We start from the raw sequence: 25,039 nt of genomic DNA, 5'->3' as shown, positions 1-25,039 counted from the left end.
CTTCCCGCGATGCCGCCCTCCCGCCGGGGGCCCCGGCGCGCCCGGCCCCACGCCGCCATGGGCCCGAGCCGGCGCCTGTGAGGCCGGCGCCGCGCGGGCATGGCGGCGGCGGCGGCGGCGGCGGGCCGCGCCGGGGCGCCGCGGTGCCGCAGCATGCCGGCGCTCGGCGGCGCCGCGCTCGGCTCCCCCCTGGCGGCCGCGGCCGGCCCGCCCGGCCCCGCCGCGGCGCCGGCTCCCGCGGCCGGCCCGCGCCCGGCGGCGCCCGGCGAGGGGGCCCCCGCCGCGGCCGCGCTGGCCGGCGGCGGCCCCGGGTCCCCGGCGGCGGGGAGCTGCGCCGCGGGGACGGGCCGCGGGTGCGCCCCGCTGCCCGGCGGAGCCCGCCTCAGGGCCGCGCTGGCCGACTCGCGCTTCTTCTTGGTGTGCATGTGCTTCCTGACCTTCATCCAGTCCCTCATGGTCTCCGGCTACCTGAGCAGCGTCATCACCACCATCGAGAGGAGATACAGTCTGAAGAGCTCGGAGTCGGGGCTGCTGGTCAGCTGTTTTGACGTCGGGAGCCTAGTGGTGGTGGTGTTCATCAGCTACTTTGGGGGGCGCGGGCGGAGGCCGCTCTGGCTGGCTGTCGGCGGGTTTTTCATTGCGCTGGGGGCTGCGCTTTTCTCGTTACCTCATTTCATCTCTCCGCCGTACCAGATCCAGGAACTGAACTCCTCCGTCAGTAACGAGGGCTTGTGTATGACTGGCAATAACACCCCCAAAGAGCCGTCGGATTCGCCTGCCTGTGTCAAGGACTCTGGCGGAAACGATCACTCCCTCTATGTAGCTTTATTCATTTGCGCCCAAATCCTCATTGGCATGGGCTCGACACCCATCTATACCTTGGGACCAACCTACTTAGATGACAATGTCAAGAAAGAAAACGCCTCGCTTTACCTAGGTAAGGCATCTAAGTAAAGGGCGCTTTGAAACGCTAAAACTCACGTCTTTCTGAGGTGCTAGTTAAAGGTACTTCTGCCCTGCGCTTTCTGTGCTATGTCTGTGCTAGGCTTTCCTTTTGAAGTAAACTTGCCATGCTTTCCTAATTTATAATGTTTTCTTCCCTTTATTATGGAACCGTGAACAGCAGTAACAGGTGAAACTAGGAGTGTGAGCATAAAAGTGACTGTGCTCGCACCCTCCAGTATGCGGGAGAAGGCATCGGAGAATCAGAGAAGGTTGTTTTCTCTAATGCTTTTCAGTACTTGACATTAGCAGGTAACCTCTTCAGAGAGCAGTTTTAAAGTTAACCATGCCCCTTCAATTTTTTTGCTAATACAGAAGCAATATATTTCTAAATTTTGATCAGCCTGCCTTTAGCCTGAAGTCACTATAACAATAATGTTTTATAAGTACTTCGAAAGATTTGCCGTGTTTTACTTTTGCAGCATTTATTTATCTTTAACAAGCGATGAATTGTGGCAGTCATTAGTAAATCATCTGGGAGGTAAGAATGAGTTAAAAACGTTGATAAAACAGTAAGTAAAACCTCCAGGGTTAAGAGCTCAGTTACAGGAGCTCAAATGACACTTAACAAGGTGACAGTCCTCCTATCTGTTAATAACTAGCACGTTGCTTTTGGCAGGTACAGATAGTCGCATTGATAGCCCTGATGCGGAAAGGGGTTTCTCAGATAACTGAGTACCAAACTTTTCTGGGAGTTAGAGGTTATAGCTATCACCATAACTTTTTTACAGTGTGCATAATGCATAAGAAGATTCACTGTCCTCTGAATTTGTGTTAGTATCTTAGGTGATTTTGTGAGAATCTCACTTACTCCATCAAATTGTTTTCAAATAAGGGGAGGCACTTATTGGTCTGAGAGAACTACTAAACGGTTTTGGATGCTCAGCATTACCATTTTCAATCGATCTTGGGGATAACCTTGGAGGTAATCGTTCTGTGGAAAATAGACATTCATGAAAGAAATACACTTGGTGTGTGCTTAATCACCTTATTAAGCAACAGTAGTAGATCTGGATCAGTATTCCTTTTGATCTGTTCTCCAGCAATTTGACTGTTCCCCGAACTGTTTTCAAGCCAGTTCTGTGTGCAGTGTCTTGAGAAAGCTTGAGGCATTGTTGGTTTTCAGAAGGAAAGATATGTATTACCTGTATTTTTTCTATCATTTTCACAATATTGTCTGATGAAATACTGAACAGGCAACAAAGTATTTTCCCTCTCTCTTTCCACTTTGAGAAAGGTCAGCTGGTATGGAAATTTAAATTAACCTGGAATCAACTTTATTAGCACTCAGAAAAAAGTAAAAATAAATCTTCTTGTTGAGATTTGCAACTGTAGTTTGAAACTGCAGAAAGGGGACTGAAACTTTTGCTGGTATATGTTTTCAGACGGTCCTCAAAAACCTCAAGGGAAGAAAAAGAGGAGATGGAGTGGCTGCAGAGGAGGACTGGAGGGTGAAAGAGATGAGCAGGGTGAGAGGAGGAGGAAAGTTCTCGCCGAAGGGGGAAGCAAGGTCAGGGTTCTGATATCCTCACGCGCTGGAGAAGCTGTGCTTGCTACTGAAGTGCTCCTAGCACAATTTTATCACGGTTACATTGTTAGAAATGATTCAGATAACTGTTAATTGTTGCGAAGATCACCCTTAAAGTTAACAAAGGTAAAAGACACTAGCAGCTGTTTAAAGACCATATGTGACTGGTAGCTAGGGGCTGAGTTCACCTCTGAGCTATACTGGGAATACCCTCACAGATTTGAAGTCCATATGTTGTGATTCAGAAAAGTAAGGATTAGATATCCAACTAACGTATAAATGAAAAATTTATACCAGCTATCCAATTGTGCAAGGCTCATAGGGAGAAGAATTAGAATGAACACACAGCACATTCAAAATTAAGTAAAATATATCACTTCCTTTCAGTCTTTAAGCTACACAGGGCTAGAAGTAAGTTTTGCTTTCCACTGGAAATCATGACATTATGTTTTTCTTTCAATAGTGTGAAATTCTGAGGAAACTTTTAACTAGTCCAGGATTTGAGTATTTATCTCTCTTTAGACTTAGGCCAGTGACTTTTTGAGGGGTAGAAATAAAATCTGAGTTGGGGGGGGGAGGGGGAGCGGGAAGAACATCATCTGGCACATTGCTGTGAGCAAACATGGTTTTTGAACGGTCTCAGAGGTTTGGAATGTGCCCTGTCCTGCAGGGATGGATGCAGGGGTAGAAGCAAGGCCAGCCGGGCAGGAGACCCAATAAATGGGGCTGGGACACGACTCTGCCAGCCAGTTACCACCACGTCTGATGTTATGCAATATTCATTTCTCAAGGCTGCATGGTTTTATTATTGGGGCAAGTTATGCAAATGATATCAGAATGTAAAATACCTGTATGCATGTACACATGTGCAACTGAAAAGTGTAGTATTGGGCCGTGGAAGTTTGGAAGTTTTGAAGAGAAAAGAAAGCCTGGTGAAACAGATCCGATTCACACGAGAGTGTCTCAGTGAAGACAGTTAAGTTTGGGGAAAAAAATAGTATCCTCTAACTCAAAATGGAAAGTCCTTCGCATATTTGTTCATAAGCATGCTTGCATTGCATTCTCTTTTCTTCTATGAAAATTAACATGTGTATATATATATTCAAATGAGAAGCATTTGTGTACAAGCATACATGTTATAAAAGTTCCACAGAGCTGCAAATTTTAAGACTTCTTTACAAGTCTTTAAGTTTGCTCACTAACTGCAGGTCAGTAAAACCACCTCAGTATCACCAATCCTAATTCTGCAAAAACTCACCTTATGTGGCTGTGGAAGCTATTTTATTTTTCAAGTTAATCCAGCTCAGGGCTCAAGTGGCACTAGCATATCCTCTTAAGTGTAGGCATGCAAGCTCAATGTGGACAGCTGTTTTGACATTCCTGACTGGAAGTCCTGCTCTCAAAAAACATATTTGATGCGTATACATAGTCTCTTGGCTGCCTACACTTAAGTCCATCTGTCAGGGTGGCACAATGCCAGTTTACAAGGTGGTATGTTGTTTTTAGTAGCACAAAGGTGCCAAGCAGTGATGCATGTATTTGGGCTACTTGCATAGCATGTGCAAGCACACTCTTCTGCAGAAAGCTTTTTCTTTGTGAGGGCGGCACTACCTTTGTTTCCTCATGCCCTTTATACCTGTAGACGCTTTGATACCATGATGCTAACTGTGAGAAAATGTATGATATCAGAGAAGTTATGATCATAACAGATTCCTAGGAACTATAAGAACTGACTCTCTTAATCACAGGTAATCCAAAATGGTAATTGCACACTTTTTCTCAAAACTGGGCAATCACTGTGTTGTTTTTGTGCGCTCCTAAAGCCTCTCCCTTCTATGCTTTGCTGCAAGGTAGCGTGTCTGTAGTCTGTTGCCTGATGTATGCAGCTTTTCCTTTTAATTACATTAGGGTAAAATTCTATCTATTTCATTTGGAATTGAATTGTATTTCACAAGTCCTTTTTTGTACCTTTGAGGTGTTTCTGCTGTCAAATTCTAAAACTTAACTTAAACACAATGTAGTTTTCTAGGGATCCAGTAGTTTGTCTTGAATAGCTTTTATGAGTTTACCTTGTGATTGTATCGTGGATTGTAAAAGTTGTTCCTGAAATACAGGGAAAGGGGAGGTTTACTAGCAGTATTATAGTGCCTGAGTAGTTTTCAAAATATCTTGCTTGTTTTGCAAATAACTATTGCAATAAAAAAGGAATTTACTTTGAAAATTTATGCATAGAAAGACAATATTAGTTTTTACAGAAATATTGCATTAATAAATACATGTCACCAGTCAGGAATCTCTTTTACCTGTACCCTCCAAAAAATGAGTAGTGGATGAATTAGTCTTTGTGCTGAAGATGTTATGTTTTCAGATTCCAGAATTCTCTAAGCTGGTTATGAAGGGCTGTGAGGAAAGGTCTAAGCCAGTTTAATTGAATGCAGGCTCTCCTTGGTTTTGAGAACATGCAATAGTTACAAATGCAAAGATAGAACTTTTATGGGAGAATATCTGAAAAATTGGATAAACCTGTGTAAATGTGGTTGGTACGGATCATGGTATGAGAGCCCGAGAACAAAGCCCTTTCCTAACCTGAAGGAAGAATAAATATTTAGACTGGTTTCAAAAGCGCTTGGACTTTGGCTTTGTTTTCACGAGGATCATTTGTGGGCTGCTGTTTCTAACATTAGATAGGCCATTTCAGTGTGGCTGTATTCTGGATGGAAATCACCTTCTTAGCAGTATTTTACAACTGCCTACTCTGTGTACCCGTCATGTTTTTTTACAGTCTGCTGAAAAGCCTGTACATATGTTTATAATTCTTTTAGTTATATTTATTGTATTTCTAGTTATATCGACCACTAGATCCACTTCCCACCTGGAAGGAGAGGGAAGGACAAATAGCTTCATGCACTTCGTCAGAAACACTCTACCTTTGCCCGCTGGGTCCCGGGGCAGAGCGCGGCTGTTAAGCGAACTGGATGTCTGCAATGCACCGTTTCCTGGATGTAGGTGTGGGAAGCACTGGATCATCGTGCTGCTTGGATTGATTTGTTTTGGCCACTTTCGGGGTTATGCCGTCAAAGAGTGGTGGCCACTGGAGGACAAGAGCTGGAGCCTGGTGAGGGCATTTGATCCTTTATATGTATGCTGTAAGATCACTGAGGTTTTTCAAGAGAGAATCAACTTTCTAGATGATGAGGAGGGACAGTCTGGAGGGAGTGAGACAGCTGACTGGTATTTCAGTTTGTTCTCACCATTCAGCCTGTGACCACTTGTGATACACGCTGAATATACTTCATGCTATCCGATACAGGGAGAGGCTAGTTCCTAGAGGGTTTTCTCAGCATTGATCCACACAGTTGATAAACCTTACAAACATTTGTTTACAAACATTTTTTACAACAACCCTGTGAGCAGGCTGTGTTTTATGAATCAAAAGGACATTGAAGCTGAAACAGGCAAAAATGCTGAATGTTTTTTATTGCTTGCTGTATTTCGTATGTAAAAGAGCAGCATGCTGAGAGTTAGTCCTCAAATACAGGATTTTCATTTATCTGAGCGCAAGCCACATCTTGGTTTATCCAAAGGCTAACTCTAAAAATGGGCCCATCAGCCGTCTTCTGTAGAAACCTGTCCTTGCTTTGTTTGCACAGTCAGCTGGGCAGATTTAGCTGTTGTCCAAAAGCACTGTGCTCTCAGCTGGGCTTAGCATCTTGAGAAGCCAGTGAAGTGACTGCGGGTCTGTTTAAAAGACTTGTGTATATGTATTATGCTGTATTCTTGTGCAGACAGTTTAGCACTCAGATGGTCCAGTTCAGTATTGTGCTTTTCTGGCATTTCTGTAACATTTTTTATGTTAAAACGCTGATCAGGCATCGGGCATGGTTCCTTATAATTATTTAAAGTACCGCTATGCAGTTTTACTACCCTATATTACAGCTGAGGTAAGGGAAGTAGGTAATTTTTACTTTTCATCTCCACTTTAGTCTCCTGCCCTGCAGTGGGATTGATAACATTTTCTTCACAGTGAAATCCTAGACCATCTTTCTTAGTATTTAGAGAAAGGAAGGTTCTGTAGCTATGCAACTAATGTGTTCGTAAAATGAGTTGAATAAGAGCAGTGGGCAGGCTTTCCCCTGAAGTTTTGCGGCTGCGGGATTTAACACTGTGAGTGGTGTACCTCCCCCTGCATTGTCAGCGTGGTGTCCCTGCAGGGATGCTGTCTGGAGCTCTCCTGGTGTGCCTCTGCTCTTAGCTGCGGCATCAAGCACACGCAGCTATGTGGCCCCTAAGCTGAGTGACAAAGGGTCACTTGAAGTAACTGGCAAAATGGGCTTTGCCCTTCATTAGGGCAACAAGAGGCCTGTGTTATACTTTTCTGATTGGCAGTTTTCTTTCGTATTAAATGACAAAATTTGGGTGGGATGCAGGAGTCTGAAACTCCCCAAAGTCCCAGGTCCTCTTGCTTTCATTACTCAGCATTTGTCAGGTGTCAGCCTTCTGGGTCTGAAAGCTCACTTTGCACCTGCTCCTGCTCGGGAATGCTGTTTTCTTGGAGAACAGCACCTTTCCTCTCTCTAGAGCTCTGCTGTAATTCTGATTTAGGCTAATGATGTCTGAACTTGGGTGTAGTTCCCCAGTGAAGCTTGAAAAATTAGACAGAAAAGTGGTCTTGAAGTAACAGTTTGTTAGTACCTTTTCCCAGGAACTGAAGGCTTGGGATCTAGTATCTAAGTAACCTGTGCCTGGAAACTTTATCAGTCTGCTTGATATCCTGACTATTTCGTAAAGGGTCACCAAAACTACTACTGTTGCAGCTGGATTAGATTCTAAATGGATTGAGATGCTTTGTCTTTCCTCTAGATTGCCTTTACTGTCATTCAGTAGCTGCTTTACTGCCTAGATTTAATTGCCATGAAAGTGTTTATACAGTCAAAAGAGAGTACGAAGTCGGCTGACTTGTTAATTGAAAGTTAAGCAGACCGAAATTCTCTCTACCATCTCATTCAAAGATATATAGCTTTCTTCCTTTGCTGTATAGGTAATGTAGGCAATTACACAAAACAGACTTGACCTGCTATTTCTCCATGAAGGCCAGCATCCAAAAATTTTGATCAAGGAATGCTTGAAGTAGAGGAATGGGTTCCATCTATTCATTTTAAAAGGGCAGAGAAGTAATTCCACCATATTAGAATCTTTCCTTAGTCTCACACTTTCTTTTTTAATCTATTTTAAGTCTTTTTCATCCTGGTAGCATTTTAAAAAGCCTTTGTTCCACTTAGGAAGCATCGACTCAGTTTTGCTTTTTTATTTTTTAAATGCTTTTTATATTTCTTTTGAAAACAATTCTATCGTGAGACATGCATGACCCTACAAAAACAGCACATTCTTCAATCAGTTCCTGGTGTAGTTGTTACTCCTGATGTCTGTAGTGGTAAAAGTGGGTTTTAGTTATGTGTCTCACAGCTGAGAGAAAGGAAGATTCCACTTGGACTCCGAGGGCAGAGCAAGCCGGATTATCATCCTTCCTGTGAATCATCACCAGAATTGCCAGAGTTTAAGCTCCAAGTCCCATGGTGCCTCTGCAAACCCATCAGCAGCTACAGGGGATGTTTAGAGTTGTTAGGGCTGTAAGCTGAGTCCCAGAAACTGCGTGGATGGAAGAGGGGAATGGCTAGAAGTGATGGCTCTGCACAAGAAGCAAAGAACTGTTTGCCTTTTGAGTCCTGATCGTAGTTTCATTGAGAACTTGTCTTTGTAATGAAGTCAATTTGGGTTATAACTTGATTGCTTCTCTGAACTAAATTTAGGAGATAGGTCCATGTTTTTGTTTTTGTTCCCCGCCCCCAGCACTGCAGTGCTTTTAGCACAACTTGGTTGGACTATCTGGTCACATTGGCTGGAGTTAGCAAAGCTGATGAGAAAGGACTGCTCTGCAGTATGTATGCAAGCTCATTTCACTTGAGTCATCTAGATCCGTACCTCAGCCCCTTCCCAGTGCCCAGAAAAAAGAGAGAGAACATTTTCCGTGGTGGGAAAGAATATGTCAGTATATTGCAACAGAGAGAACTACGGGCCATATCCTTCTTTGTAGCTGAACAGTTGGGAGTTTGTGCATCTGTTCTGCTGTCACAAGGCCAGAAATTCATATGCACCGGGTAGCGCTACGCTGGGTAGTGCTAACAGGAGAGCTAGGGAACCCTGGTCTTTCCCCTTCCCTTTCCCACTTCCTTTTCTTCTGCATGAATAAGTGAACTTATTCTTACTTGAGAAATGGGGAAGTGTGAACACAGAAACTCAAGTGCTATTTTTATGCTGCCATTACACCTGATAGTCTAATCTGAAAGCAGTAATTCTCATGTAGGTAAACAGCTTACTTGGCAGCGAAGGCACATTACACCAGTGAAAAACACTGTACTCTGGAATAAATTATGTTTTAACTAGTATCATGCTGAGTTTGGAAGAGAGGCAGTTGGAAAAAAAGTGTATGTTTACACTTGTGATTTGAACAAGTTGACATAAAAATTACTGAAAGAGAATAGACGTGAACTATAACTTATGAAGTACTTGCAAAACAGTACTGCGTGTTAGCTAATTCTGTACCCCTGTTCTGTTCTTTTTTGATTCTGGTCTCCATTTTCAATATAGCTTCTTTTTCAATAACTTTCATTTCTTTAATTGGCTTGTTGGTGTATTTTTGGTTGCTCCCATTTTTCCCTGCATATATTGATTTTAACACTTTTTTCCCATTGCACCAACCTCAGTAGGGCCTTCAATCTGACAGTTTTCATACCCTCTACTTCTATTATCCTCAGTGCTTACAGAATTAGAATGAAAGCTTGAAGAGTATATCAGCATTTATTTTTTTGAAATCCAGTGCTGCTCTGAAACTAGGTACCTGCTTTTCAGTTGATTGAATTTAGAAAGCTTTTGTTACTAGGAACTACTTTCCACATTTATCTGTCTGCTTTCAATCAATTTCTTGGTAAAACTGGCAAAAAGTGGATCCTGGACAGATTCTCCTGTGGTTGTATTCTTTCTGTTCTGCATTAATTAAGCTGTCCCCTAGAGTCGTAATGTTTCAGATAATCCATATATTAGCTGGGTGTATCTTCTGATAGAGGCTTTGCTAGCAAGGGCATGATATTTCCTGTTTTGTACACTTGCTGTAGTTTACCGCAGTATTTATTATACATTTGTTCACAATGTTTTACTTTAGGTGTCATGTAGGAGGACTCAAAGGTGCCAGTATGCTAAGCCAGGTGCTCAGGTGCCTTAGTTACACCTTCTCCTTTTTTCAATCCCTGTTTAGATTAAAATCTGAAAACCAGGCCTTGCCAGAAGTCTCTTTAAGGAGTGCATTTGTGTAGATAAAATAGAGCAAATTGTAAAATAATTCTGAGCACACTATGGTGGCTGACTAACCTGTTACTCAGAACAGAATGTGTTAAGCAAGCCTCATTTGTGTCTAGAAGATATCTAAAGGAAATACTCTGTAGACTATTATCTGATGTAGCAGTGTGCTAAGTTTTCTCTATATTTAAAGAGAAATTGCTAAATTCAGCCGAGCTGTTGACTCAGTAAATTTTGCTATGTGTAAGACAACTCAAAACACTACCTTTTTTTCCACCAAAGGTCCCAAAGGAATGAGCTCACAGGTTCAAAAACAGCAAGTCAAAAACAAGTGAAATTTATTAGAAATGAACCCTGAGGAAAAGGAATGCTGGTTAGGTGCGGTTTGCTTTTCAAACAAAGAAAAACCAGGGAAGATGAGCACCAGAAAGAGGGAAGGGAAGGTTTGGTGCCAGCAGCATAGGACGGTCAGTGCCTCTTTTCTTGTGTGGTCCAAGGTGCCTGTGGGGCAGAGGCAGAAGGGCCCGGACCAGCTGGTGCTTGCTGGTGCCGAGTCCATCAGAAGAGCTGAAGATGCTGCTTTAAGTTTCTCTGGAGTCCTGGAAAACCCCTGGTGAAGCTGAGGAATTTTGAAGATGGAAAGTACAGTGAAGCTTTGCTTCCACCAACGCTGTTCTTCCCCCAGCCCAATATTTTCCGCTCTTGCCTGACGTGTCCCTCCAGGCCAGTGTGCGGACCATGGACCGTAGAATCCCTGAGATTTCAGTAGTTTTATTTTAGCTATTTAGCTATAGGAGCTTATTTTAAAAATAATAACAAAATAGTCTGCCAGTGTGTGAATTTTTAATCTGAATTTATGTTTCAGTTTGTTACTTCATTCCAGTGAGTGAAATAGAAGTTTAATAGTGAGTGTAATCTTCTGAAGTACAGATAAGTTCAGTAATAACCCTCCCATTTCAAAAAGTAAAATACTCAGCTACACTCAGCCACTACATAATATTGTGGGTTCTAATTTCTGTAAACCTGATGGGCAGTTCTTATCAGCTTGATTTAATACAGCTGTCTAGTGACAGAAATAGTGAGGGCATTCCCAGGGAAATTTTGTCATCATGGGGGAATATAGATAATACACGAGGTTTTAAGTGTGCAGTATGTTAGCGCTGATACACACAAATTCAGACATTTAGCTGGTAAGTTACATAATTGGCCTGAAATAGGAACTTTAGAAAATTGTTTCTTTTTAATAGCATGACTGAGGACAGGAAGTGGGCTTTAGGGTTGTCTGAGACAAGTTTGTGGTATTTTGATACCGCACCTGCATTGCAATTGGAGGGATGTTAGTCCTGTTATATACAGAGAATAAAAAGGCTCTGAACTCAGTTCTGCATCGCTGTAATGTAATGCCATACCTTAAATAATTTTTCAAAGGCAGAGCTAAAGAGTGAACTGATGCTTGAAGGAAGAGCCATACTCTAAAATTAGTTCCTGAATAGCAAGCACGCTGTCTTGATTTCTAGAAGCTCTGTATATTCATGGGCCTCCGTGACTGAATATTTCCCCAGGGCAGTGATTATAATGGCAAGGATATTGCTGACTTGTGTGAGCTCCTTTGGCTGCAGAAGGAAAGGAAAGTAGCTGCGAATAGGCAATAATAGCCATATGTTTACTCCTGTGGCTTCTCCAGAAGCTCTGGAAGAAGAGAAGGAAGATAAGCACTTCTAAAACGGGAGCCTCCGAATTTAGGACTACTTTTGCACCTGAGCCTGTGCAGCAGGTAAAAAAGTCCTGACCTCATTAGCATTTGCTCTTTGTCTTACTTGATATGTTTTAGGAACAGAGTTTTGCTTAGACTTGGAAGGTTTTTGTACTTACTGGGTTTTATGGGTAATTGCTCCAACTTTGGACAGTTGGAAGCACCACAAACAGCAAGAAGGGAGGCATTTCACCTTGAAATACACCCCCCCCCCCCCAAGACTGAATAAGGCAGCTGCCTATCTGACAGGCCATTAATGCATTTGTGATAATTAAAAGATCAGCCTTCTGTGACAAATGAGGTAAAACTGATTGACTAGTCCTCGCCAAGCCAGCTAATGGGAAAGGAGTGGAAAAAGGCTGTTAAACCTGCTGAGTCAGAAGCCTTGGTGCAGTTACACCTTCTCAGCTAAAGGAGAGACTCAATTTACGAGACTCAATTTACCAGAGAAAAACAGAAGAATATATGAACTAATATAAGTTCCCTACATTGATGTAGTTAGAGTAGCTATTACTCTTTTGGTAAGTAGTAACATTTTAAGTTGTAGGCTGGAGTGTTCAGATAAGGTAAAAATAAACTGCTTATGAGCAAATAGATCTGTAATTAATTTCCCTCCATCCCAATTTCCTTCTTCCTCCCCCTCGTCCCCCAAATTAAATCCTACAAAAAGAAGAGCTTACCATGGGTCTGGTGCAGTCCAATGCTCTGGAGAAAAACTAATATTCTCATTCTCAGAGTTGTGCTGTTTGCTTTTATACATAATTTGAGTATTACAGAGGCTAAAGAAAAGATCCATCATATGTCATAGTTTCAGGATATGTGAGAAATAATATTTATTGTTTGCCCAAGTCAGGTTACTCATGTCTTCTAAGTACTGTGTCAGAGTTGACCAGTTTCCTTTAGGAGGAAAAGAGGTAACTGGTACAGTGAGAGCACTGCTGAATGGTCGTGGCAGAGGAACTTGATAGCCGTGAGGTTTATATTAGCAGATAGACATCCTACATGATGAGCCAGCGGCTTTTTGTTTGAGTTGGGCCTGACAGGAACAAAACAGTGTAGTATATTAGGAAGGTAGTTAGGTTCCCTTGTCTATTTTAATAAAATACCCAGAGCAGTTATTTTGTGGTAGTAAACCTCAGCTCTGGGCATAAGGATTTCTCCAAAGTACAGCTGCTGGTCTGAGCAACTCTTCTAGGGCTGGATTAATCCCAGTTTGCATGGCCTGTCCAGAGATATTAGAAGAATTAGTTGCATAATATTAGAAGAGATGGTAGCGTAACTTGCTGCTGTGTCGGAGTCCCTAGCTGCTCTGTTAGGATTACTTCTGCTGCTCTTGCACTGCCAGTGGCTTGGAAAGGTAACGGAAATCGGGGCACAGAGTGTGGGGTGCAGTGTTGTATTCTTGTATGCAGAAGACTGAGAAATAATACAGTTCTGCCCTTGAATTTAGGCTGTACTGCATTCCTCTTAAATTAAAACCCAAAGATTTGCTGTCTCTTTTGCTTTTTCTTTTTATTCTCTTGAGTAACAAAATGGTGTAAATCTGGGAGAACTGACAGCTGGTTGTTTTCTGGTGTGGGAGAACTGACTTGAGGAATATCTGTGTGGGTGTGGTGATACAAGACAGTCTCTTAATACAACCCCTTGGTTATATGTACAACCTCTTGTTATATGTAGTGCCAAAATAGACAGTAATCCTCTTATGGGGGATTGTGAAGCAAGCAATAATAGAGCATAAGTCAGTGTCATCAGTTCAGAGCTGTTTTTCTGATAAACGTATTGTCATTTGTATCTGCTAGATTCTTTAGCACTTCTTAATCTTTATATTAGCTAAGTCCTTCTTTCCAGCTAGACCTGTTAATGTTTCACAGTAGTAATGTCAACTGCAATCTAGACGTCTTAGTATGCGTATTCCTAACTGGTACGCTTGCTTTAAAAAGGCCACTGAGATTTTGAGTTGTATAATTCAGCTTATTTCCTAATAAATTCAGAGGGAAAACTGTAAGATCTCCTAGTCTGCATAAAATGTTTCAACTGTCTTAGGAGGTACCCTGAAAAGGTGTGAAGACATACTATCTGCAGGCTGTTCATCTTATTTAGAAAACACAAAGTTCGCTGCTATACGGCAGGGCACACAGGGTAAGCATGTACTGGAGGACAGAAGCAATTACCTATGCAACAAGCAGAGTTAGAGCAGAAAGGAAGATCTGGAGGTATTTATTTAATATTAATGTCTTTGTGCTTATGAAGGCCAGAGTCATGATAGCTTCCTGCTGTCTTGGTCTTGTGGTTCTTACATCTGGCATCTAATGAACATTCAATTCAGAGAAGCTTTCCAGAAAAGTTAATAAATCACAGCTATCTATAAGGCACATTTGTATTCCCACCGAACATGATGAGAATGTATCTGATATTGAATGGGAGCAGGATCAGATCTGTAAAGCTTTTTCATTTTTTAAACTGCGAATAAATCCTCTTGGGGTTTTTATATCAAATTTATTTAAGTAATGTGAAATAATGGGTTGTTAAAAATTTGTCAAGTCAGCAAACCAGTCAGAGAAAAATAAAGCAGGGTTCCTTTTACGTTATGAAAACAGTTTGGGAAAGTGGTGCCATTTTTCTTAATCTGAGTTTGATGGCATTTTTATGGAAAAAATGGTTATCAGTGTATACTTATTTGCATAGCTTGAAATTTTGAGATGCATTTTTGCACCTTAATTCTCAGTTCCTATTTTTCATTTCAATTTGCATTCATTCTTGGGTGAAAAATCCATAAAATGTCCTATTTGAAGACCACTGTCTGCGTATCTCCTCTTGCTCTGGTTTTCATCCAGTATATTATAGACTCTACTAGGAGATCAAGAATTTTTGCATTTGCTCACATTGAGAATACCATCCCTGTAACTTCAGGCTTACCTGTTTTGACATTTTGTAAATATTTCAGTGATGGGTTTCAGCAGGGTATATTAATAAAAGGATGATTCTTGTGTTGACTTACTGCTTGTGCAGTACCACTAATAATAACACAGTTTGAGTTGTACCTGGAATCACAGACAATTAGGATAACTATAAGGGACCATCACAGGCTTTTCAGTTTTGTTTAGACTTGCCTATGTTTAGGTAACTCTGTGCCACTTCTTCTACGGATAAGTGGTATCTGTTCAAATAGCTTTATTGTTCAGTTCTGGGAGCCAACTTTTGTATCAAATTGCATTTAATATATTGTTGTGAAGATTGTCTGTAACTAAATACATTCAGGCTTTGCAAATATTGTGGAGTTAAAGTATTCTTATTGCATATTATTATACAGCCAAAGAGTTACCTATCAAAGTAATTACATACTTTCTCCAAGGAATAAATCGAAGTACTGGATTAGGGTCACAGTGTTTAATGATTATTTATGTCACAAGAAAAAAGCTGAACAAAAACATTTGGATTTTGGATTTTCCTATTTTGATGAATTTTTAAGTATATAACACTTCAATTCCCTAGTCATCTGGGATTCTCCCCAGCTGAATCTTAGTAATACTATGATAATAACTCACAGATCTGGTAAATGAACATAAATAGTTGAATCCTGAATTACAGGCTTCTTAATACCCTTAGTAGCATCAATATTATGTTACTATAATGCCAAAAAGGGTTATTTCAACATGAATCAGTTCCCCAGTCCCTTTTTCCTTATTGCAGTACCTTATCTTTGTCAGCCAGCGGATATGTTTTCATGTCACTCTGGTGTAAATGAAGGCTGCCACCAGAAGGGAGGTTTTTCCCTTCCTTGCCTTTTCCTCTTAATTGCAAACACATGTTGTTGCCCTTTCCCTTGCTCTGAATTTAATGATTTTGTGGCTACAGTGTGAATCAGACCTACTGGCTTATCTGGCCGAAAACACTCTCACTACCATGGGCAGGAAGAGTTTTTAGCTGGGACCAGCTCACTCACCCAGCTTGTCTCCAGGCTGCCAGCAGTGGGGATAGACTGGGGGGCTTGGGATGGGTCCAGCTCTCAGGACCACCCCCAGTGTAGCAGCCTGCCCTTGACCAAATTACATGTCATGTGAAACCAAACGCGGAGCCCTAAGTCACATCTGTCTCCAGTGGTTTCTTTGGAGATTGAAGAGAAGCAGCTGTAGCAAACATCTTATGTTATACGCATGAATTTTTAACAACTGCCTAAAACCATCACTACTTGACTCTTACTTTTTTTGAAATGAGAGATATTTAGCTGAATAGCTCATGTATTTTTAGTATTTTGTAAGAGAGGACTTTCATTTTTATCATATTTGGAATCATGACTTATCTTCCCCTTGGCACATCTCTAGTGGAAGGAACAGATTCCTTCCTCTTTCTCCTTTGTTTCTTTTTTGAAAAAATTTAATAGTTTGTTCCATTATCCTCACCGAGATGGCTGTAAGAGAGATGATTAGCATCATCAGTAGGAGGAAGTCTAAGTTTGTTTTTAAAGTGGCATGGAATGCTGTAGGACTAAATGGAGGCTGTCTTGTCAGTTACTGTATGAATATTTTAAGAATATTTTCTGTGTAGTTTTTTCATATATTATTGTGAATGTCTGAAGTTTCCACCTTGTAGGTAACAGTACGTTTTACATTAATATGCTTCTTATACACTTGTAAATATAAATTTTAAGGTAATATTGTAATTAATAGCAGTACATTATTCATTAATATGCTTACGTAGACTAGTAACTAAATATAAAACCTATTTGGTTTTATATGATATTGGATATTGGTCTGTATTTCAGCCGACTATGAGACATTCTGCAGATTGAAGATGGAGTAGAATTTGATCCTAAACCTGGACCTCAAATGATTATTGTATTTACGTTATTCAGTTGCATTTCACACTGATGAGGAAAAAATAGCTCTTTTGGGGGGTTAATTATACCGTTCAAAACTAAGAATGTTTTGTGTCAGCCTGGAAATTTCTTGTCATAGTTACTTTTATAAGAAAAAAAATCGATGGTACCTTGGAGATGACCCTCCCCGCCATTCCTGTTCCCTTTCTAAACATTAGAACTTGATACAAGAATTTAACCTCCTTTCTATTCCCTCACACTGACGCTATGAGCAGATGGAGGTGTTAGATGCCATGGAGCTGACTGGACATGCCTCTGTTTTAGCCAAATATTTGCAACTCTTAGGCTGGATTTCTGTTACCAGAAAGTTGAAACTGGCTTGACCACAGGTTCAGGATCTGGCCCATATGTTGAGTAACTAAAATAGTATCTCAGAGACATGATAGCTTGTAGCACAGGCTAGCTTCATTATTTTATGTGGGATAACAATACAGAAAGTTGATCTTACATCTTTCTATTAAAATGTCATTTATGATTCTCTTTCTAATGGTATTTTTTCAGTTGAAAAAGTGGCATTGGTTTGTAAGCTTAACAGAACTCAGGGCTCTCAATAACAGAGTCTGTATAGTAATTTTTATCCTGGATTAATACCAGCCTCTAAAATTATTATTGACACATATAATATGTAGAGACCTGACTAGATTAAAAGCCTTGTCCTGACCTTGGCTTTGTATAACCTGATCTGTACTCTAAAGATCTTATGTTTGCATTTTTTCAGATGTAAAAATTATAGATGGGAAACTTCCATAAAACCTTCCAACCCATTTTTCTGGCATTTGAATTCTTGATTAGAGAAAATGCTGGTACATGCATATAACCTTTGTTCAGAATACCACTCAGATGTGTTTAAGCTCCGTCTATTAACAGAAATATATATACAGTTTTCAGGACATTACTGTATGGTTGCCTTTGAATCAGACAGATTTTGTCATTCTGAATTATGCCCATGTATTAACAGATACAGACTGTAAAATATTCTTAAATACCACATATTCTTTGTTTCATTGAATTGGGTTACAGGTTCCTTTTATCTCAATAGACTCACAGATTTTGCAGGTATGATCGGACTCATTAATTAAAGACAACTTCAGTTAAAAAAAAAAAAAGATAGGGACTTGAGCATCCCCCATAATAAGCCTTCTTTTCCTCTGCGGCAGCAGTCTTTCTCTTGTCATCTTGTGTAGAAGGTCCCTGCAGACATCCTCATGATGCTGCCAAACTCACATTGTTCTGCCTTATCTCAAACATTTCACTTTCATCTCTGAAGATCAGTAGAAGTTAAGTTCATGCTGAAGTGTTCATACTGTAATCTACTTTCAGATACTCTGATGATGAATGTGGTATAAAAAATTAAAAACATAGCGTAGAATAACCTTTTGAGATTAAGTGCTATGCTTTCTTTCATTGACTAGCACAGAGGAAGATGGATATTATATCCTAATAAGCCATTTCTTTTGATTCCGAATATACTATTCTTACAATGGAAAGTCAAAGAGTTTTCATTTTAAAATTTAAAGAAATAGGAAGAGACAGAAAGTGGAGTAATGCTGTTATATTCTTTTAGAAATGGCATTAAGTGGAAGTACGTGAACGTGCAAAAATGTTAGCATGTAAAGTTATTTGAAGACACAAACCAGGATGACATGTGCAGAAAAGAACGTTTGTAGAACCTAATCTACTTAGCAGTGGATATGGTCTATTTTTCAAGCCTAGCCTTTCTGTCTTCACTGGTAAAGGAAGTTAATGCACCTCTGCAGCAATAGATATCTCCAGTTTTGTGAAACTAAGCCCATTGTGATCATTTATGTGTATATTTTTTTAACTGAAATGTGGGAGGTGGAATAGCTTCCATTCTTTAAGATTAAAACTTGATTGCTTGGCCTTCTTTTACATCTTTCCTAATCGCGGATATCTGAACTTGTATTAACTCGGCAAGGACAACCTATGCCGAGGGCACTGTGGAGGCCAAGTGCGCAGGGGAGTCCTTGCGTGGGCAGATGGACAAGAGGACCTCTGGGAGGGCTCCTTAGTGGGGGAAAACTTGGGAGAGAAATTGAACATACCAGTCAGTAGTAATAACTACAATATTGTAGAATTGTTGTGAATGTTTGATTCCTTCAGCAAAACCTCTCCAGATATGAAAGCCATCTCTTTTTCATTTGATGTGAGCAGAATCAAGTATCAAAAGAGAAGCCTGCACATAAAATGTGTGACATAGGTGAGTTTACTGAATAACTAGTTAGTAAATAATTTGTCCCAAGTCACCACCCCTATTTTTCACCAGGGTGTCTGAGGAATTTTCCTCTAACTGGGCAGTTTGGAAAGAGAGCCATATTCTGATTTTGTTTAGTCCTGTGAAAATCTGAAGAAATTTCAGTGATTTCTGTGGATTTTTTTCTCTGTTATATTGGTGTAAAGAAGAACACAGTATAGCCTAAACTTTTTACTTTTTGTTTTCTTTTTTAAGGCTGTGCAAATAGTTTATTTTTGACTTTAGTAGCTGAGCCAGTTTATTTTATGAGGAAACCATTCCTTTTTTTCATTATTATATAAAAATTAAAAACTGAAAACAATATTAAAGTATTCTGTTGAACAAAAACTTTTTTGTTGGACACTTAAAAATGCACAATTGGAATGGAGGGAATTATTCACAAAAAAGGCTAGGGAAGGTTATGCCCATCAGCCTTGTATTGAATATCCTGAGGTAAGAGCCTAAAGTGGCATCTTTGAATCCTTTCTCCTGTGGAAAAGAAGGTGCATGCTGTTAGAGTTTTCTACACATTTTTTCATATGAGTGAAGCTGAGTAGTAATTTAGTTTGGTTATTCAGCTCTATTTGCTAAGGACAAATGTCTGCTTCTCCTGTCATATGTCTGCTAGTTCTCCACTGCAGTGTTTGGAGCTTCTAGTTGTTAAGTTTTTCCCAGCAGTTTTAGTGTTTAAAAAGCTTAATATTGTGCTACTACTGTTCTTCTGTTTTGAAACATTTGCCTGAGTGGTTTATTATGTGGGTTAGCAGATGGTGATTTAACTGCACTTGATCCAAGGAGAGTTTTGGTTCTATAAGTATGTCTGAGGCTCAAAAAATCTCAGAAAAGCACTTACACAGCAGTGAGCAAAGTAGTAGTAGTGTGCCATTTGTGAGCACAAATGGAGCAACTGTACTTTGTTCAATGAGGGTTTATGCAGTTGGGGGGGTCGAATCCGATTTGAGGCAATGCTGTGCCAATCCCCTATACCATGGGGAATATAGTTGCATTAGTGCGTCAAATTCGATGAGTAACCGCTGTGATTCCGTGGATGAGTTGCTTAGCTTTGGTTGAGGAGAGGAGGAAATTATTGCAGAAGATATCTCAAAGATAACCTGGCCTCTGTTGAATTTACTGTGTGATATTCGATTTCTATGTTCTGTGTATGATTGTTACCATGATTTACTTTATAACATTAAGGTATCAAATATAAAAGATTATCAGCATAATGCTTTAAAAACACAGGTCTGAGCATGTTCTGTTAATTTATAAATAATTTACATAGTATTTTTAGTTCAAGATAATATGATAGCCAAAGAGACTTTTGTTCTTAAGGTGAATATTTCATTATAGATTAAAATTTTGTAGAGTAAAATTTAAGAGAGTTTTACTACAGTGTTCTCATATTCAATTATTTGAACTTTTACATTATACCTTTATTTGTTTCACAAGAAACAAAATTAAGTCTTACTCTGCATCTTGAAGCAAAAGTGTATAATGAAGATTTGAGTGCTGTATTGCATTTGTAATCCATACTACCAGTAATTAATCTCATTACAATATGATTTGTTAAAAATGTCAGTATAATGGATTACAATTACAACTAAGTATAATATGCAATGTAGAAATATATTGAAAGTTTTATATTTGCTCTTTGAAAGAGAAGAGAGACGCGTGTTTACATTTCTTTGTTGAATAATATTTTTATTTTCTTCCTCTGCCTATGTGTGCTTTTATTTGTTTTCGTGGCAAACTTATCAATATGAATCTGAAGATTTAGTTAACGGTCCATCAGTGTGCTGAGGTACGTCTCTTCTGTCACTTGTTATAAAATCTCCTATTCAGTGGAAAGATGCCAAGTAGATTTTCATTAGACTTGGATAAGCTCTGTCAACAGCAAGACCACTAGTAACACTTGTAATCATGTTTATTCCAAGTAACTTCAGTATTATTCTTTGAGGACTTCTGTCTGTCAGTGTCTCTCTCTTTCTCTGTCAGAGTAATTTAATAACTGAGGTTAAGATTTCCCAAGGGGCCTGAGAAAGGCAGGGACCCAACTTTCAATGAATTTCAGTGGAATTTAGGCCTCAAATTTAATCTTCTTTGAAAACATAATCCCAAAGTTTCAACAAATAACTTGCTTGTGGTAAACTGATTAAAGGTTGTGATAGTATGCAGACTGCATATGTAAGTGTAATCTTCTAGTTGACTCTTCCTATATGTCAATAACCAACAGCATGTTCTCTATGAGGAGTGATACAAACTGGCAAAGATACTAGAAAAGTTGTTGAATTGCTTGAGTAAGCGAAATCGAAGTAATGAAATATTTTTTTCTTTTTGCTGAAAATTATCTTCTTATTTCCTAAGGCTGGCTGAGCAGTTTTTATGTATTCAGTCGCCAGTACCAACGCCAGTTTTTTCTATGAATTCTTGCTCTTTACTGCTACCAGAGCCCAGGTATCTTCCCTGGAAGGAAGCGAGACTTCCCAGGTGCATGGGGACAGCCTGGAGGGCCCCCAGCTCCTGAGGGTCCCGTGAACCGCTGTTGGCATGGGGCCCCCTGTTCTGAGACTGCCTCTGCCAGTGGTTTAGCGCTAGAGAAACGTGTCGGGAACGTCAGGTCAGCTCTGGTCCTTCCCATGCGTCCTGCATCCAGGGAAGATTCCTGGGGAAGGAGAGCTCTTCGGAGGTGTTTTGAGGCTGTGTGGCCAGGAAGGGGAAAGGTTTCTTGCCCCTTGGCATCCTTCTTTTTGAAGGATGCTGCCTGTGTTTGCAGATCTACAGAGTCAAAAAGAGAATTTGTGGGATGATTTCATCTGTAATTAGGCCAGAAGGGATGGTCACATTCATTTATTCTGACATCTGTGTTGAATCAGATTTCATTGCAGTCTTATCCCTATGCAAAGTTGTATTTATGTAAAACAATTTAACTTATAATGAACTACTCACAGTTGCAGAGGGTCTGCCACATCCCTAGGAATATTGTTCCAGCAGTTGATTATCCTGTTAAAGAAGTTACCGTCAAACAAGTGTGCTAAAGTTGCTTGAAAGTTGTTTGGCTGCAGCCTCTAGCCACTACATTTTGTACGTCTGTCTGCTCAGAGAGAGCACCTTTTACTATTAGAGAATAACCATATATTTATAATCTGCTACTCCAAGTAGTTGAGAAACAAAGCTGTCGTGCCTAATTTTACTCATAAAAGGGAGAAAGAAGCAGAATAAATAGTCTTTATTTAGAAAAATTACAGGCTAAATAAAAGGATATTGGCCAGTTTCCCTCAAGACATGCCAGCTGAATGGTTAAATTATCTAATTAGTGAAAAATAATTATAGATGATTTATGCATCTTTGAACTTTTCTAAATCAACCATGGATGGTTTTTTTGAAATGTCTTGGAAGAATCTCTCTAATAATATAAATCAATTTCTCTTGGGTCAAACATTTTAAGTTAGTAATTCTTTTTCCTTATTTTATTAAAATATTAACATATCTTACTGTGACTGGGAATGAGCTGCAAATCACCTTCACAATTCATCTCTTAAAAAGGAAGACAAATATAATTAAATATCACTGTTAAGGAGAACCTTTTGTAAGAGTAATTACTTTTTCAGTGCTACACTCAGTATTCAAATTGACATTTATGACATTTAGTAGTAAAGATTAAAATGTTCTGATGGCTTTGCTCTGGCAAATTATGAATCAGTTAAATACGATTATTGGAATATATTGATATAGTAATTTCCTGTAGAAAAATATCAAATAATTTGCTTTTGATAAGATTGAAATGTTTAATTTACATTTTATTATTTTGATCTTTTTGTAGGAATATAGGTTAGCATTTAAAAAAACAGGTGTTTTTTACTTGATATATAACCAAAGGAAACTAAACAAGAAAACACATTATAATAACAGAATAATATCAAATCAAAATATTTTCAGAATTTTTATTTCATTAGAAATAGGTATGTTTTGACTTGGAATGCCAATGTCTAAGTCTTCCTCTGAGATGAACATTCATTTCTTTCAAAAACCGAACTAAATCTGGCTAATCAATCATATTTATTTAAAGAATCTCTTTGTTGCTAACAAATAGTGTTTGGGGTAGTTTTCTGTTCCAACTCAAAAAATATGTCTGAATTTCCCTTCTCTCAGTTTCTTACACAACTATATTCCTCCCTTCTCATCATGGTGCTGTGAGATTCTCATGTTCTTTTTCTCTAAATGCCTTTTATATCCCTAGCATTTCACTTTCTTTGATCTTTCAGAACATAGCAGGGCCTTTTCAGGGAGCAACAGCAGCAGCTGTGTACTTCTCTATCTTATTTGTTGGGACTTGGTCAAGAGTGCTACACTACTTCTTTATGGAGCACCCGTTACTTCACTAACTGTGGTGAAGAAAGGAGGTGCTAGGGCTTTTGGGGGAGTTTCCTGCTGGCATTTCTCCATAGTCTGAAATGTCTACACAAGGGTAAACCCTCCCTACCTCAGATTATTTCCTCAGGGTCTTCACCAAGTGGAGGCATGAGAATTTTTTTTTTTTTTCCCCACTGGCCAATGCTCTTTAGTTGCCTTTTGTCATACATCTTTGCAATCACTAGTTGACCGGGACAGAACAGCTCCTATTTGTGTCACAAGTCCAGTTATAGAGCTTCTTCTTTAATTCAAGAGATTAGATCCTGGTCTGGAGCAGAAGTCTTTTAATTCTATTCAGTGAATCAGATTCAGGGCCAGGGAGGTTCCCACTGGTCATTGTATTTGGTGCTGCTGTAGGGATACAGAACATAAGTTTCTCCCGCTTTGCCATTATTAAGACCATGGGCCAGCTTGCCATGGCTTTGGTTCCATATGAGGCCTGTTATTTAGACAGAGATTGTACTATTTAAAATCTGTCTAGGCACTCTTTCCTTCAAGACACTTTTCCTTCTCCTGCTCCAATTCTATTAAAATTTGCTTTAAGGACATTTTGGTGTTGCATCATCAAAACCAGAAGTTTTTTGTTGTGGGTAGTGGTGAAGAAGAAAGAGGAAGTCTGACATTTTTATCATCTGTTTCTTATTGATAAGGGAATTATGTTTGGATGGTGAAGGGCTTTAGTTTGATCCCTGCTCTTCTTGACCCTGCAGTGAAAGACTCTGCTTTGTCCAAGTAGAACATGGAGTTTAATGAAGTCTCACATGTATCTTATGATCTCTCTGTAGAGAGACAGAAAAGGAGAGACACCTATGCAGAACCCAAAGCTCAAGTTTTATTCCAGAAACAAACTTTTCAACATAATTCTAGTTTTGTGAAAATACCCCGGCAATGTTTGTTCTTAGGAAAATAAAGAGCAAATTTTGAAACTTTGGAAGTTTTCATAAAATGAAATTGTTGTCCTCTAGCCAGTGCTATTTATAACTGTTATGTGCGGATGGAAGCATTTTTTCAGACTTGTTGACCTGTAACAATATTTTCAATATGATTTCAAATATGGCTACAGGACTTTGCACTTCACTTTACCAGTTGTTATTTAATAACTTTTTATTCAGTGTGTTGCTGCTTTCAGCCTTTTTGAATGAAGAAAAACAACTTGCTTAGCAGCACAGTGAATGCTAATGAAACAAATAGGGTCATCTGCAAATGACTGGAATAACATGCTCTTGCTTAGAGGCAGATTTTCAGTCAGATATGAGTAATGAACTATAATTCCTGTTGTTTCCATTGAAAGATGAAAATGTAAGTGCAATTTACAAAGAAAACAGGAAGAAATGCTATTAGGATTGTCCTTTGCAGTCTATTAGTAAAAGGTAGTCAAGGGAAAAAACAATCACTAACATTTTCGATAATTAACCTGTGCCTCCTAGGTATAAACCAATTTTTGAAAGGAAATTAATTCTGAGAAACTATAATTGAAATAATTTCCTCTTTCTTTGTTCTGTTGCTTTGCTGGTGGGAAAAAGGAAAAAACAATATGTGTATATATATATAAATTCTCTATCAACACCATTCCTTCCCTTTTTTCAGTTTCTTTCTCACAGTTTCTTTTCTAGGCACAATGAATCTTTTTATGATAATAACGAAGTATGTGTGTCTAATGTGCCCACTGAAATCAGATGTTTATGTGTGCTATTACCCCACTTGTGCACAATAATCAGTAAAGCCCAGATCCATAGAGATATGAAGTGTTCAGGTCTCTCTGAGGTACCTAATGTACATGGATTTTGTTAAGGAAGAGGCACTGATTCGTGGTTCTTCCCGTGGTGTGTGGCGGCATACTCGGTGCCTGAAAAGCCTGATCAGGCTCTT

General features: G+C 39.5%; 1 protein-coding gene across 1 annotated transcript in view; it reads left to right on the top strand.

The window, feature by feature from the left end:
- Positions 1 to 240: 240 nt before the first annotated feature.
- SLCO5A1 (solute carrier organic anion transporter family member 5A1) overlaps positions 241 to 25,039 on the top strand; it is a gene marked incomplete at its 5' end in the record, with an annotated part of 79,881 nt that continues 55,082 nt past the window's right edge. The window contains one exon of the mRNA XM_013942884.2: positions 241 to 937. Coding sequence (XP_013798338.2) covers positions 241 to 937 — 697 coding nt within the window. The remainder of the gene's footprint in view (positions 938 to 25,039) is intronic.

The sequence above is a fragment of the Apteryx mantelli genome, chromosome 2 (genome assembly GCF_036417845.1).
Source record: "Apteryx mantelli isolate bAptMan1 chromosome 2, bAptMan1.hap1, whole genome shotgun sequence".
NCBI classification, from domain to species: domain Eukaryota; kingdom Metazoa; phylum Chordata; class Aves; order Apterygiformes; family Apterygidae; genus Apteryx; species Apteryx mantelli.
This window is presented reverse-complemented; position numbering and strand designations above follow the sequence as displayed.